The sequence below is a fragment of the Conger conger genome, chromosome 17 (assembly GCF_963514075.1).
Source record: "Conger conger chromosome 17, fConCon1.1, whole genome shotgun sequence".
NCBI classification, from domain to species: Eukaryota; Metazoa; Chordata; class Actinopteri; order Anguilliformes; family Congridae; genus Conger; species Conger conger.
Genome location: NC_083776.1, coordinates 20,668,771 through 20,684,864, shown reverse-complemented (window position 1 = coordinate 20,684,864; position 16,094 = coordinate 20,668,771). Strand labels below are relative to the sequence as shown.

The following is a 16,094-nucleotide window of genomic DNA, read 5'->3' as shown; positions in this document are numbered from 1 at the left end:
GTCTGACTACATTTTTAAACAGCACAGAATAAAACACCAGAGGCAGCAGGGAGAGCTTTATTTTAAGATTTAACATTTTAAGAATTGGCATATTGTTAAAGTGTGCTAAGCTGGGGATTTAAGTAGATTTGGTGAAATAAGTAGGTTCAGATGTCAGTTAGTGTCAGGTTAAAAATAAAAGCAGTTTTTTATCATCAAAATTGTGTTTTGCAGGGCTTTACTGACATTTTTTTAATGCAATTTAGGAGAAGAGGAAATTCTTTTTTAGAAAATTTTCAGGAGAAAATTGGAGCACTGTAGAGTGTTTTGTATACATATGCAAAGTCAGATTTCAGTTTTCTTAATTGTATTTAATCTATGAGGTGATCTGGGAGCATCAAGCGTGTTAAATGACAAAGTGACCCACCCTTTATAGAGCTACATTTCCGCACAGGCTGTACAGCGAGCTACATTATACCTACACTATGCTTCAGTTAAATGACAAGCATAACGTCCCTTTCTTTCCTTGTGGTGGGGGATGAGGTGGTTCACTCCCGAGCCCCGGAGAGCCAAAATGGATGACATCATGTCAGAAGTTGTAAGTGAAAGCAGGTGGACAGGAAACTGAATCCCTCCGTTTGAGCCAGCAGGGCCGCTGAATTCCACAGCTGGAGCCAAACAGCCAACCAGCTGCTTCACAGAGATCAGAGTCTGACTCAAGGGCCACCTCCATTACGAGATTTCCATTATCTCTGTGAACTTTGCCTCAATAATCAGTGGGTGTGGGCTGTCTATACTAAAAGCAACCCTAGCAAAATAATTACCTTGGAATAGCTCTATAGGAAGTGAAAACTTTTTTTTTTTTTTACTGCGAGAATGCCCCATGATTTGTTCATTCACTTACTGCCCAACACTAGTAAGTGACTCTTGTTATCATGCATACACAGTGAGCTCATTTCACACCGCTCTGCTGTAACGTGTGCGATTCATGGTGGTATTCACTTTCCAAAATAAATAAGGTTGTCACTCCCAAAAACTGGCAGTGTGAACGTATCCATGGAGAACCTCTGAGAGGGAGTGGGTCTCTGTTAGAGTGGCAAGGATTACTTGTATCGGAGAACCAGGGCTGAACTGAATTGAGTACTTAATCTCCTTTGACAAGTTCGAGTAAATCTTGAAAACATGATTTATCGTCCTGCCTGGTGTGAACACAACATTTGAGTGATTAAAGAAACAATCCCTTGAAGGAATCTAAAGCAACTTCAGTGAGGGTACATATTCAGTGAACTGTTTAATTTCTGCAGTCCATTAATGTGTAATGAGCCATACTTTTCTTTTTCTTTCCTATTTGTTGACGTCCTTTCACTCCGAGGCTTAGCCGTTGCTAGTGGGCAGTGGGCTGCAGCTCTGTTAGAGCAGGAGCGCTTAATTGAGCCGCACGTTCAGGTTCAGATGAGCAGAATGGGGGAAAGGAAGCGGGGGATGAAGAAAAACAAAAGCTCAAGGCTTAAGTGTGCGCGTCTGTCTGCCAAGACGGGCCTGGTGGTCTGGATTAATGCGTCCTGGAGGAGCTGGGGCCTGGCCGGTCAGCGCTCCCCTCCGCTCTCAGACCAGATGGGGGTCGGTCCGCGGATCGGCTCGCGTGCTGTCAGACCTCCGTGAGATATGAGCGCTTTGGGAGCGGTCTAGGCGCATGCGGGCGGCCCAATTCAGCGCTGCGCGGAGGGAGAGGTCTCGCCACCTTCCGTGTTGGGGGCCTGGGTCAATGAGAACAAACCTCCACGCGCCCTAACTGCACACAGCAGAGCTGAACACCTTTTGTGCACAGTGTGGAGCTAAATGTTTCTGAAGCAAGTGGTAACAATGGTTCCTTCTGAAGAGGCTAATGCTAAACACTCTGAGATGTTAAATGGTCTTTCTTGAAGAGGGTGACGCTAAAGGCTCTAAATTGGGTGTGAGGTGGTAATAGGTCTTACTAAAGAGAGTGACACTAAATGCTGTAAATTGAGAATGTAGTGCTAATTGCTGTGTGCAAAATGCTTTCATTTTAAGAGACCGTTTAAAATGGTCTTGCGCACTAAAATTAAATTATTTTAAGTCACATTACTTGTTTTGGTATGTCAAGTTTATATATAAATAAACGCATTTGTCATGGAAAATTCATGTCAGGAGTGGGTCGTTGTTTGTCTCTGTGGTAAAGAGGCTGTCGGAATGACGGTTTGAATTTTTTTCCACAAACATTGTTGTGAGAGCACTGATTCCTGGAGCAGAGTGACACATCCAAAACCCATGGAAGGTTAGGGTTGAACCGTAATGGTGTTAAACAGCATTATGTTGTCACACAACATTAACGTGCCCCGCCGGGTAATGTAAGGTTGGGGGGAGAAGTGTTAATGAGTCGAGTCTGTCACCAGTCTCCTTCAGAAACACGTTTTCTCTTGTTTAGCTCTGCTAATCCCAGGCAGCCATGAGCGGTGGGGTAATTCCATTACAGTGCATCACTTTAGTTGCCTTAGTCCTGCGTCTTATTTATCATTTTGTGGATGAGGGTATGCAGTGAGAAAAGTGTAAATGGTTTCACTCCACAGGAAACCAGCGGTCCCATTTTACAGGGGGATTAAGCTGACCTAGTTCTGCATGCACTCTGACTTGGGCTCTATTCTCATTTCTTTAGGTCCTGTGTTCCCTGCCGGGAACTAATATGATTGTGGAAGTGTGAGAAGGGGGAATTAATTTACAGCGGGAATCCTTGTGTTCCGCTCTGGCTTCATTCTCTCCACTGGTGCATTAACGTGGTGTCTTTACTTGTCTGCAGCCACAATAGTGGAGTTAGCTCCAGGTACAATTCTGGTGCTTTGTACAAGGTGGAAACATGCTTTCCCGAGCCTTGTTATTTTAAATCATATTGAAGTGCTTTATTCCTTTTTATCTTGCCAACCAAATAACTGGTACTGTGAACATGCACTATGGTTTGTTTTCCCTCTGATACAATGGCCATTAAATATATCTGGCAGGAAAATGGTGCTCTATACCCCTGGTATAAAGTTTTATGGTACTCGCCTTGAAAGTGTCTACGGTGACTGGACATAGGCCAAGAGTTTAAAGTGTCAGTAGGCATAGCCGCTTAGGGCACTAATGTTTCAAAATGGAAGTGTGTTTACAGTATTTAAATTGTGATCATGAGGTTTTCAGCTCTCCTTTGCTTAAAAAAAAGCAGGTTTGGGAGTGGTCTGTACCTGGTTTAAACAGACTAATTGACTGAATCTCCCTCTCTCCCTCAGCTCTCCGGGGGCTGCGAGCTCACCGTGGTGCTCCAGGACTTCTCGGCCGGCAGCAGCGGGGAGCTCAGCATCCAGACGGGCCAGACGGTGGAGCTCCTGGAGAGGCCCAGCGACCGGCCTGGCTGGTGTCTGGTGCGCACCACCGACCGCACCCCCCCCCAGGAGGGCCTGGTTCCCAGCAGCACCCTCTGCATCTCGCACTCCCGCAGCAGCGTGGAGATGGAGAGCTTTTTCCCCGCAGGCAAAGGTAAGGACGCCTCGGGGATCAGTGGCTGTCCAGATCCTCGGGCAACTTTCAAATTCATTATCTCTACTTCTTTTTTCACTTTTAGAGTGATAAATTATAATAAAAAAAGACATATTCCATGAGATTGGTGCTTCCACATTTTATTTAGTCATTACTTTTCATTCTTAGTGCTGATTCTAATGCCCACATTTGTTAAATGATTTCTTCTATGGTTTTTCTAAATGTTACTCTGATGTGCAGTTGTAAATTTTGCGGAGCCCAAGGCTTAAAATTGGAGAAATGCTCATGATTATTTTAAATAGCACATCATTATTTTCTTTGAGTATTTCAACAACTCTTTTAGGATGCATAGTGCTTTTGTCATCTCTGATCACTCCGGTGTTTTTGCTATTATTGTCATCCATTTAAAATCCTCAAGAGGGCACTCTTGATTGGATTGAGATAATATTAAGAGCTGGTTGTTTAAAATGTCTTTCTCCTTTACATATATGAATGTTGATGAAGTACTGTAAGGCACTGGCTGTGTGTAAGTGCTGACCGGTGGGGCTCCAGGCCGGGGCTCTCTTGGTGAGTGGGTAGGTGCGTGAGGCTGTAGCTTGCCTCGGCTGCACCCACAGCGGGAGATCGCTACAACTCTTATTTTTGTCCAGGGGGACTTCCTTTGTCTTCGGTGCCTCGTTTCCTTTGTTTTGCGGATCCCATGCTAAAACATCCCTCTGACAGCGCTTTGGTGTGGGGAAGTGCCAGGGGAAGCTGTTTTTCACTGAGTTTCGCGCTTTGGTTGATGTAAACGCTTCCTGGTGGAGGAAAGGGGTCTCGTTTACGTTTCCCTGACCTGGGGAGCTGAGGGACACGCAGATAGATTTTAATAAGTGACTAACAACCTGGAACCCACTGAACTAGCTAGCGGCTCTGCTTAATTTAATGGTTTCAATTCATCTGGGAATTTGTATAAAAATGTCTCCACTGCAAACACGGTGGCTATATATAGTTTGATTGCACGTGCCTGGTTAGTCATTATTCAGGGCCCTCTCTGTTTTTACATCATTTGTGTCACTGATAACTTTGTGGTTATAGTCCTTGAATTTTCTCGTCCCTGACTACACTGGATATCTGGTGGGAAGCTGTGCTGATTATAGGCAGAGTTGTGAAAGCGTCATTGATGAGTTGGTAACATTATTTGTACAGTCGATAGATTCTGCTGCTGCTGCTTCTTATGCCATACCCAGAATGCATTGCAAAGGTTTGCACTAAACACAAAAGGTCAGTTGGGCTGTTGCACTGGAAAGATTCTGAGTGTTTATATACTGTTGTGTCTAACCTCGATTCTGCTTCCGCTTTCACTGCATTTCCTGGCTTTTAAAATAGAATTCCTATTGTCCTTGTGGCTTTGGAACAAATGGAAGTGGTTTTTCTGTGGGGAAAGTTGCATTTGAGAATTTGTCAGAATAGTTGTTCACTAATGTACAATTTTTGAAGGGTATTTTTTCAGAGGCAATTCCTAAATAACTATTATCGATCCGCATTTATTAGTACTGTCAAGCACATACCTACCTCAAAGTTTGCTGCTAAACTATACTGCCTTTTTGATTGTAGGGCAGCCTGTAGCGTAGTGGTTAAGGTAAATGACTGGGACACGCAAGGTTGGTGGTTCTAATCCTGGTGTAGCCACAATAAGATCCGTACAGCCGTTGGGCCCTTGAGCAAGGCCCTTAACCCTGCATTGATCCAGGGGAGGATTGTCTCCTGCTTAGTCTAATCAACTGTATGTCGCTCTGGATAAGAGCGTCTGCCAAATTCCAATAATGTAATGTAATGTAATGATAATTGACCTTGAAGGCACGGAAATTAAATTATTATTTTATAATTAATTATTGTACTTGAATAATTGACATGAATATTGACGTGCAGGTGTTTGACATACTCTGAGAACAAGGATGCTGTCAAAACAAAAGCTCTCTGTTTTGTCTTTAAATCAATAAAGAAATTATGCTTGTGACTAAAATTTTCTCCAATTAAAAAAATTCTAAGAAAATGTTTTCGCATGTCTGATTTCCGTGGCTGTCAGTCAGACTGTACAGACTGGCTGTGGCTAAAGGCAGTTGGTTGTAAATATGGTTGACTGTGTGATATTTCAGTTTGCCTCCTGAAAGCTATGAGGTACTAGTAGAGAAGTACATGTAGGGCAAAAATGGAATTTTTCCCATTCGAAAAATATGTATATATCCCAGTATAGATTTTTATACTTTTATTGAATTATTTTACATTATTGTAGATTAAATCATCATACCAGGTTGACAACCCTTGGGTGGTTGGCTCGTGGAAATATCAAGAAACCTTCGATGAATGTATTCAAGGATTTCTGTCACTAACACATTTGCATGCAGTAGGTTTATTTCAGGAGATACAGACCAGGTACAGCAGCAGGAAGGTCTGCGTTTATCTCTTAGATTTGTGTGCCTCGTTAGCGGCAATGTAATGACAGAACAGATATATGTAATTTTTGTGTGAAAATAGCATGTTTTCTCTGCTGTGTTGCTGTGAGTTCATAGACACGCATGGCAAAAAATAGCTTTCACAAAGTGTTTCCGTAAACAACATTAATCTTCATTATCACACTGCGTCTGTGGCATTTGTCATTGCTTCCCTCTTTAATTCCCATCATCGTGCCATCATCCTGTCAGTGCAGGCTGTTCATTTTGTCCTGCATAGCATGCAGTCATAACGGTGTATGAATATGTATCTGCAAATCTATGAATGGCGACAGGGTGTTTTATTAGGTTGTCACAGGAAACGAGGCCATATATGGCTACATATATGGTAATTTGTTCTTTGAATTTGTTCAGGAATTTGCTTATGAACTGTGCATTACATGTGGAGACTGCCTGGGTTGTTTGTCCAATGACGAGATGCAAAAAAGAGAGCTGTGCACATTTACATTGTCCTTGCATGGAAATATGAATATGGCAATGACACCTCTCTTTTCACTGTGCTCATGCATCGTCCCGTTAAAGTTTGTTTTCTTCGCCAGTGGCCGAAATTTACCAAAAAAAATGGCAAACCGGCGAATAACAAGGCCGACAATTATAACTACAGCAAGCAGTTGGGTTATTTAGTGGGGATTCCCATTTCAATGAGAACCTGCATGCTTGGTGCAGAAGTTCAGCAGGATGACCGTTATTAATAACGTCCAGTGGGATGGAGAAATCGGTGAGGAACATGACCGTAGCCCTCATTCTCTCTTCAGCCTGTTAAGCAGTTCTTCATTTCCAGATTTGGGTAGTTTTCCCAAACAGAACTTCTCGTTGGTCTGTTGTTGCAGCTTGTACAGAACTGTAGGTCTCTGGTTTCGGGCCAGCTTGGGGGAGTGGAGGGAGTTGTATTTGTGAGTCAAATCACGTAAATGTTTTGGATGCTAATACGTTTCTGCTCGATTGACCTTGCCTGGTGCAATTAAGCCAACCAAGAGGACCAGAAGGAGGGGTTAGCAATTTCCGTCAGAGTATTTCATAGTTTCCCTTTCTCATTCATCAGACCAGCTCAGTAAAGCAATATAGAAAATGTGGAATGTCTGGTTTGTATTGAATTCTGGTGTGTCAGACCTAAACATGCTGTATTTCTGTCTCACAGCATTAAAAACCTGTATTCATTAGTCACCTGCAAACCTGTATTTGTTTGCTTGTGTGCATGTGTGTGCATGCAGCTGGGTGTGACCACACATGAGAGTATGTGTGCGTGTGGAAGCAGGACAGAGAGGTCGACAGAGCAGGGGAGTGAGGGAGAGGAGAGGGGGGATAGGAGGAAGGGCGACCGCTGTATTGCAGACCCAGACGGTTCCCCTGTGTATCTGCTGAAACTGGGGCAACACCACAACTTCAGACCCGCAGTGGCGAGGTCTGCAGTGTTCCTGTGCGGAAAACCTGGGAAAAAGTCCTGCAGCACTGCTTAGTTACTGATACGGCTTTCTGAACAACTTTCAGTAGCGTTAAGTCATGGGATAAAATGAAATAAAATGAAATGTATGTATGGTTTTGTATGCATGTGGGTTATGACAATAAAATATTGTTCACAACGAAACCAAAAGAACAAGGAGAGGCAGCTTTCCCTCGACACCTGGTCCTGTGACTGCAAATCAAACTTCAGTCAAACTTCAGTCAACCTGAACGGCCACAAATATTGAGCAATTCCACAATGTGATAAACAGGCTGTCGTGTTTTGTCTTAAGTTGAACAGGCGACTCTGTACTCAGTAGATAATATCTGATGCATAAGTAATATGTCATACCGAGGATTAATTTTTGAAAGGGGCTGTATTATACATGCTCGACAGACCTTTTGTAGCAGAATAAACTTCAGCATGAAGTCAGTTTTTCCTGGCAGGTCTTATGAAGTTGTGTTGACGCGTTGCGGGAACGCTGTGGTTTCCCTGTTAACTGATAAACCCGTAATCTCAGCAGGCAGGAAGGCTAGGCTGAGAAGCGTCTTTGTTTAACGCGGAGAGCGTCGCGGGTCTGTAGTTTCTCTCCGCCGCTCGCTCTCAGAAGGCGAGGCTGTCGTCTGCTCGGAGCGGAGAGCCGGCCCTCCCCCGGGTGGCCCCTCCCCTCATCGGGAGCAGGCGGTGTGGTAGCGGAGCTAGCCGCGCTCAGAGCAGTGTCTGGATGCCTGGACTCCCGTCAGCACTGTGCTCGCACCGGCTTCCCGTCTCTTTCCCCCGGCTCTCTGCCTTGCCATGGTAGTATCTGAGCAGGATGATGGGCAGGGCGAAGGCTTGTTCCTGTTACTCTTGTATTGACTGGTTCCTGACAAAGTGCTGCTGCAATGTGGCAGGTATGTAACTTTTTACGCCAACCCTCCCTCCCCACCACCACCGTGTTCCCAGGTTTAGGGTCAAGGATAGTGACCAGGTTCTGGAATGGTGTTGGGTATGGAAATTGAGTGATTCTTCAGCAACGGCGTAAATGTTAAGCAGCAGTGTAAAGGTTTTTGAATGGCAAAGAATGTGCTGGAATGGTGTCAAGGTTGTGTCTGGACAGTCTGGGATACGTTGGTGCAGTTCCATACCTTAAGAGTGTATGGTGCTTAAGTGCTTACTAAACCAGAATTGTTTTCTCGTTTTTAGAGAATCAAAATTATGTTTTGTGAAAACATGTGTAATGCTCTTAGCAGTGCATTGTGCATGTATACATCCAGAATGTGCTTTTATGCTAAATTTAGGACTTTATTCTAAAGCTGAGACCAACTTAAAATGATCTCTGTAGAGGAAATTCATGGCTTATCTTTGCTTATTTCTCACCACTGCAGTAGCCTAAATCTAGCTGTGTTATGCAGGATGGAAACTAGGACTATGGGTGCAGTGGCATGCTGTCATTCCTGCTGTATTATAACTAATGAATACTGCTTTACATATTCATATTGTACCCATGTGTACAGCAGGATATTCCATACTGAAGCACATCAGGCTAAGAACCTTCCGGAAGGATACTACAGCAGTGTCCTTCCTGGCAATCAAACCTACAACATTTGGGGCATAAGGCCATTTCCCTGACCATTATACTGCACTGCATTTCTCAATTAACTGAATTTGAGGGAAGGTTGTATACTCTTATTAAATCCAAAAGTACAGTACTCATACAGGTAAAACAATATCAAAGATATTTGGGGCACACGTGAACTTGATTCATACAGTAGATATTCTTTGTCACATATTTATTCACCATGGTTTCGGTTTGATAGCATGAAGCAGTTTTGCTGTGTAAGTGTTGTGCAAAGAGTTGCTGATGTTCAAACAAAAAAACATTTCCTTTTCATGTATAATTTACCTTCTTCATGTGGATTCTGTTTGTGTCGAGCTGGCTGGCTTTTCTGTGTTTGGGGGAGTTGACAGAGGCAGAGTGGCACTTTGCCCCATGCTAATGTGACCTAAAGTGCTCACTCATTAGCCATTAACCCAGGAAGTCTTTCTGTGCAATTACTGATAAGACAGTCCGTTGTAGTCATGATCACTCAGTCAGTTAGAGAGAAACGCGCAGATGTAGGGACCTGGACTTACAGTACATCTGCAATCCTTGTGTTATATTGGTTGTGCAGTTGCTCTCTTGGAACACATGTATTTTCACTCCAAAAAATATGACCATTCATCTTCTCTTGCAGCGAATATTAATATACAGATTGGGGCACTTGTACTGTTTAATTCAACATTAAAAACTGTGTGTATTGTATAAAGGATGTCATATGGCAGCAAAGAATGTCTGTTTTCTCCAACAGATATGCTTTATTAATACGGCAAGGCTATTGCTGTAGTATTTGGAATAAATAAACTGGCAACTGCTCCTCTTTCATCTCATAGTTTTTGACAAGACCCTGTCTGCGTTTGACTCGTGAGCAGACTTATGAGTAATACACAGATGAGACTGCGGAACGTTATTAAATTATTTTTTGAAACTGAGTCATTCTTAAGCCGCCTTCACAGATACTCTGTCCTCTTTGTCAGCAAAACTGTGTGCCCACAAGTAGCTATTCAATTTGCTCTTGGCCGATAGGTTGTTTATTTATTTATTGTTTCTATGTTTTAGTTTTGTTTTTTCGTCATATATCCGAATATTATTTACCAACTGTAAAATATGCCTGCTATGTCAAAACTTTCTTGTTGCTATGACACCAGTGTAACTATGAGGAAATGAAACTGCCATCCTTTAAAGAAACAGAGGTATCCATAAAGCCAGCTCTTCCGGTCAGGAGCTTGTTTGTGACCGAACACGTGGGACAAGCACGTGAAGTATTCTAAATATGTTGACCTCAGGATCGTGGAATGCAGGATAGGTGTGTCTCACCTGAAGCTTTGCCCCGCGTCTCACCTGGACGTGGTCTCAGGGCCGTTGCTGTGGTGTAATCTGGTATGCCAGCTGTGCAGGTTGGTCAGGTTTATTTACCCAGCTGAATGCTTTCCTCTTTCATCACCTAACTGTCATATTTCAGGAGCTGCCAGTGTGTGCTGTAGACCAGGGCCATGTGCTGGTGCTTCAAACTGTAAACTAGAAATCATCCTGTCAGAACAGCTATGTAGAGCATAGATTTCCGCAATTGCCAGCCTTAAAGGGAACAGGTGAAGTCCCAGTGTGTGGAATCGATGAGGCACTGTGTGTGCGGGGTGGGAAAGATTGATAAAGTTGTGGGAGTCGTACAAAAATTCCATTCATTTCACCGCAGACTTCCTGATGGCATCCTTCCCTGGCTTTTGAACGGGTCTCTGAATCGGTTGTCAGTCACGGTGTAGTGGGAGGAAGCCTCAGTCATTAACAGAGCTTTTGTCTGAGGAATTGTCATCACTAATGGCCGTCTCTGCTTTTAATGACGTGCTTTTTCCCAGCATTCTGAGGGGGAAAATCTCTCAAGGTCAGTCTGGCCTGTCATTGTAGTCATACCTCTGTATCAGTCAATCAGCACTGAGCATATATGCTTGGGAGATTAGAAACTTCTCGTTCATTCTATGTAGCCACTCTCTTAAACCTCATAGAAAGAGAAACAAATAGATTTATACACCTGTGAGTTTGGATGTGTGAACAACTGCTCAAACTTGTGGTCTCCACCTATATGAGTCTTATTTTGTATTGCTTTGGTAATATTTGTTTTTGCAGTTGCATATACTTAACACCTTCACTGTTGATCCAGGCAAGAATTTCTTCTTTGCTTAACAATGTTTACTGTGTTGATTCCAAAATATATATGTGTGGAGTCTTTCTAGTCTTGTTAAATCGGGTATGATGAGACATATTTTATTTTATAATAATTTACCGCTGTCTGCTAGAAAATGTCACCCAAATTCAATAGTCAAATTTTCCATCAAGTTTATTGGCAGTTTTAATCTTTTTTTACTATCTTTTATAGAAGACTTGTTCCTTGAGGAACGTCACTTTTTCCAAAAGCACTGAACATGAGAATCTTACTGCAGTCACTCCCACCCAGTGCGGTCTCCTGAAAAAGAGGAAGTTCTTCTGTTTGAGTTTCTGGGGTTTGTGGTCGGTGAAACAAACTCTACGGCGTGGCTTTGTGTATTCTGCTGAGCTGCAGTTAGAGGAGAGCAGCGGAGTGGGCTTATGAAAAATTAGTGCCGTTCCGTCTCTGGCTGGCCATTAGACCTGCAGGTTGAGATTGATATAGAGTGAAGGCTCAGGGTCAGCTTTCAGGAAAGACTCCCAGTGCGGTTCTCTGTCTCGTGATTTCCAGATCTGAGCACTGTGAGGTTGAGATTTAGTTTTTCCTTTTCTCATATAATACAGCTGGATTCTTTCAGTGAATCATTTGTGTAGTTGGCAGCAGGTGCAAAAGCTCTGCTTGGTCTGGGAGTGAAACCTGCGGCTCTGTTATGAGCCCATTATCCTCACCATGCCTCAGTACATCTCTACACTTCAGCTTCTGCACTCTCATTTCTTAAACAGCCAGAATAACCTGCGAGTGCACACCTGGTATTCCTGTGTGTGCACTGTGTGATAGACCAGTGCAACTCAAGTGCAGTGCTCGTGTTGGCCAAGGAAATTTTCGCCAGCTAAATGATAGATAAGGACTGGCAGACCACATGGAGAAATGCTGAAATCAGCATTCTTTCTCCTCTCCCCCCCACCTTGCTGCACCCCACTGGACCTGCCCCCACCGGGTGTGCTCTGACCGCGTGAGAGGCGTGACACAGCTCAGATAACACGCCGTTGTTTGTGCCTAACTGCCGTCTCCCACACATTTCTTCCCAAGGTCGTTTCCCTTTAATGATTCATCCGCGAGCTGCGATTTACTCCAAGAGCCTGGCGTCGGCCCCGAGATCACGTTGTTTACTGTTTGGGAGAGGAGTAGGCTTCTGTAGCAACGCAAACTGCGCTTTGGTTCAGCCTCTGAAGTGTTGAACGAGGTTCTGTTAAAGGATTGTGGTCAACACTGGGAGGGTGGTTTCGCTCTAACAAAGCTGAGGGTTCAGTACATGCTAAGACCCACCCAGAAGTCATTTTTAACATGTATTGGCGGCAAAAAGAAAACCATGTAGTGTGTCATTAGAATTCCTTAGGGAGTGGGATCTGAACCCAGCCCAAGATTTGAGGATTGAAATTGTAGTGTGGATCCAGTCTGCTTCCTGCAGCCTCTGGGATGGGGTACATCAGAATCAGTGCAGAAACTGTGAATGAGGTTCCCCTGTAGACCCAGAATCTGTTTTCTGTTTGAGTAGCAGACTTGAGAGGGATTTCTAAGGTACTTTTTGATAATTATGTTGGAACCTGTTGACCTGTCCACACCAAAACGTAATATTAAATGCGTGTGTGTGTGTGTGTGTGCACCGATTTGTATTTGTTGCTGTGTGAACAGTTGTGGGAACTCACTCTGTCACCCTGCCATTACTCATTTTCTAAGACACTCAATTCTGTCCTTTTGTCTGTTCAAAGTATCAAGTTTCTTCTCCTGTCACAGACCTCACATTCAAAGTACCTGTTCTGCTGCTCTGCTGGGAGTTAGCAGCTTGTTGCGCTATTAGCGGGTCAATGTTAATTCCAGTTTAGATGGTGGGCGGGGTGTCCCAATTGGACACTGAATACTATCTCTGCTATGGGTGTTTATAGGGACAATGCATGTCATGTCATGTTCAGCAATGAAGTGCCAGAGATCAGAAAATAAAGATGTCTTAATTGGTCGGCATCTGCGCGAGAAGGAAGATTTCTGTGGGATCTTGGTTTTACTTCTTTGAGCTGCAGTCTGGTCTGTATGGCTCCATGTCTGAGGCACATAAATGGGGCTCTTTCGGGATCCTTAGAGGTCTGATATTATGACCTTTTCCAGTGCTTCCATGAGACCACCTCTGTCCAGTTTACCATGTCCATTCTCCAGAATGCCTCTTGAGCTTTAAGGTTTGTTAATATAAATTAACCACTGTTCTGATTGGCTAGCTAGCTCCGACATTTACTGAACAGTCTGTGCTGAGCACTTAGATTTTTTCCAGCTACCTTTACTCCAACGTCAAAAAGTTGTTTAAAAAAGTTGTACTTGTTTAAATGTTTCTTCATGCAGATTGTGTGGATTTGTTTGGGAACTGTGTGTTTTGATACTTTCAGCATTTCTATAGCACCTACAACTCCTTCATAATCCACATAGCAAGGGAAATGTCATTTTTCCACAATATGGGACCTTTCAGTATGAGGGACATTATCAGATATTGTGGCGTTTTTGCACAGAGGCAATGAAGGACACAGTGTCACCCAGAACGCCCCCATCTGACTGACGGTGTGGATGCTTAAAATCTGAAGTCAACTGAGGCTGTTTCTGAGTCGTCTGTGTTTCCCATATGACCACTTACAAAAGAATGGACAAACATGCCATTCATGGATTATAATTTTCTCTCAGATAGAGCGCGCTTTTGGAGTGACCTGATTTATTTTAGTATGGTGTGGTCATGTGTTTTTGGGAAGGATCCAGATGGTTTCAGAAGTCATCCCTGGCCTCCTGCTTGCCTCATGAGCATATGCTGGGGTGGTCATGAGTTCTCTTGTCTGTGCAGAGCTGACTGTTTTTAACATGATTTTTTTCCTATGAGTGTGGATGTGGAGCCACTTTTAATGACATTCTGAGCGTGTTTTCCACAAACGGGGCCAGCTTGTAGGCTAGTGGCTAAGGTACATGACTGGGAGCTGGAAGGTTGGTTTGCTCCCCAGGTGCCACACAGTGGCTGCCCACTAGGATGGGTCGAATGCAGAGGACAAATGACAAAGTATATCTTCTTAAACATGGCGTCTGTGTTTCCCATTGCAGAGAACTACTCGGTCAGTGGTCCGGATGGGAAGACCGACTCCGTGGCCACCCTCCAGCCTCAGACCTCCATGAGCTCCATCCAGACCAGCTCGCCGGGGCCCAAACGCTCGGGGAACACCCTGAAGAAGTGGCTCACCAGCCCCCTGCGTCGCCCCAGCCACGGCAAGGCCGACAGCGGCGTGAAGAAGATCCCCAGCAAGACCAAGAAGAGGGACGGCCGCAAGAGCATCGACATGCTCAACGAGAACGAGGGGGCGCCGCAGGACGAGAGCGCGGACGAGGTACCGTTCCCTCCCGCAGAACGTTCTCTCAACGTTGTTGCATTGTTGTGACAGTGTTATAACGTTGACCGAACGTTAATGTAAATGTTTTGGGAACATTTACTTCTTTCGCATTGTGAAATCTGTGATGGACAGTGCACGTGTCCCTGGTTATGATTTATTGTGCGTCTGCCAGATGACTAATGCAATCTAACATGTGGCTCCTGGACTAGTTTGCCTATTTTGCTGCATTGTGTCTTTCCCTTTTAATTTGGCTCATTCTGACTCGAGGGCTCATAAGGCGAAATTCAGCCAATCGGCACTGGGAAGTTACGTGTTTGCATGCATGATTGGCCAAGTGGAGTCTGTACCGTGTCTCTTATCCAGGAATTTGATCCCGTATAAATGCTGTGATTGCACTGCTTGACCCCGGACTGAACCATCCTCTCAGTGCGGGGGAAGGCTTCTCAAATGCAGCTACCCCTCCACACTGTTTCTGTGACCTGCCCAGCCCGGTGACATAAAGAAGCCCTAGGATTCCTTAGTGCACTGAGTGATACAGCCTGCCTTACTGTCTGAAAAGAGTCTAGGTGGACAGTTATCAACAGAGAGTCAGCTACATAGACACCATGAAACTGCATTTTTCTTTCTTGGGTATTTCATGCAAAACCTGTTCCCAGTGCTATACTCGATACAATCAGCTCAGTGTTTCCCTTTCTTAGTTTTGAGAAACATGCATATGTGCAGATTTCCATATTTCTGAGTAACTCTTTCCCGCATGCTTTGAATCATCTCGGTGTTGTCGGTGTGTGTATGTGTGTGTTGAATGGTGTAGCATTTTGCTAACTTTTAGTTTGTGCATGTATATCATGGTCATTTTCCAGTTTGAGCTGATCTTTGTGGAAACATTATGTGAATTAACAGTGTATCATTTTCATTGAAACAAGAACTGGCTGTGACTATGCACATGCAAATGATATTTCCAGATGACATGGTCCTGTCGGAGAACGAAGGCCACTTCCAAGTTTTTTTGCTTTAATTTTAGAGTTCAGACTTCTCTGTAAATTGTTATGTGGGTTCTGTTATTCTGGTATTCCATTATTATATTCGGATTTGTTGTACCATTCCTTTGGCGTGATGAATGATTAACTGATGAATGCTCAAAATGTCAGGCTTTCTGTTGCACTGTGATTGTAGGGAATTCATCGTCACTTAAGTTTATTGCCCCTTCTTCAATGTATTTTTCCCCCATCCATATTTATGTCTTAGGAATTATGAGAACCTTTCTATGAAGTCAGTCCATAAAATATAACTTTCACCTTTCAAAGCTTTTATATTTTCATTCTTCACATTATTACCTGGGTCACGGTGAGAGCCTGTTCAGGAAGACTTCGTTCAAAGGCGTCCTCATATGGCTGTGCTTTATTCCACTTCTCCTCTTGTGCTGTCGTTAAGTGTTAACTAGGCTTGCTTGTTATTACAGTGTTAATTGGCATGCAATTATATGAATGGCTAATGTGAATGGAATGTTTTGTCAGTGTTTTAAAGG

The 16,094-nt window shown here is 43.8% G+C and overlaps 1 protein-coding gene across 1 annotated transcript in view; it reads left to right on the top strand.

The window, feature by feature from the left end:
- The window catches only part of kalrna (kalirin RhoGEF kinase a), a 165,972-nt gene that overhangs the window by 127,290 nt on the left and 22,588 nt on the right, over nt 1-16,094 (top strand). The window contains exons 34-35 of the mRNA XM_061225614.1: nt 3,261-3,507; nt 14,286-14,566. Coding sequence (XP_061081598.1) covers nt 3,261-3,507; nt 14,286-14,566 — 528 coding nt within the window. The remainder of the gene's footprint in view (nt 1-3,260; nt 3,508-14,285; nt 14,567-16,094) is intronic.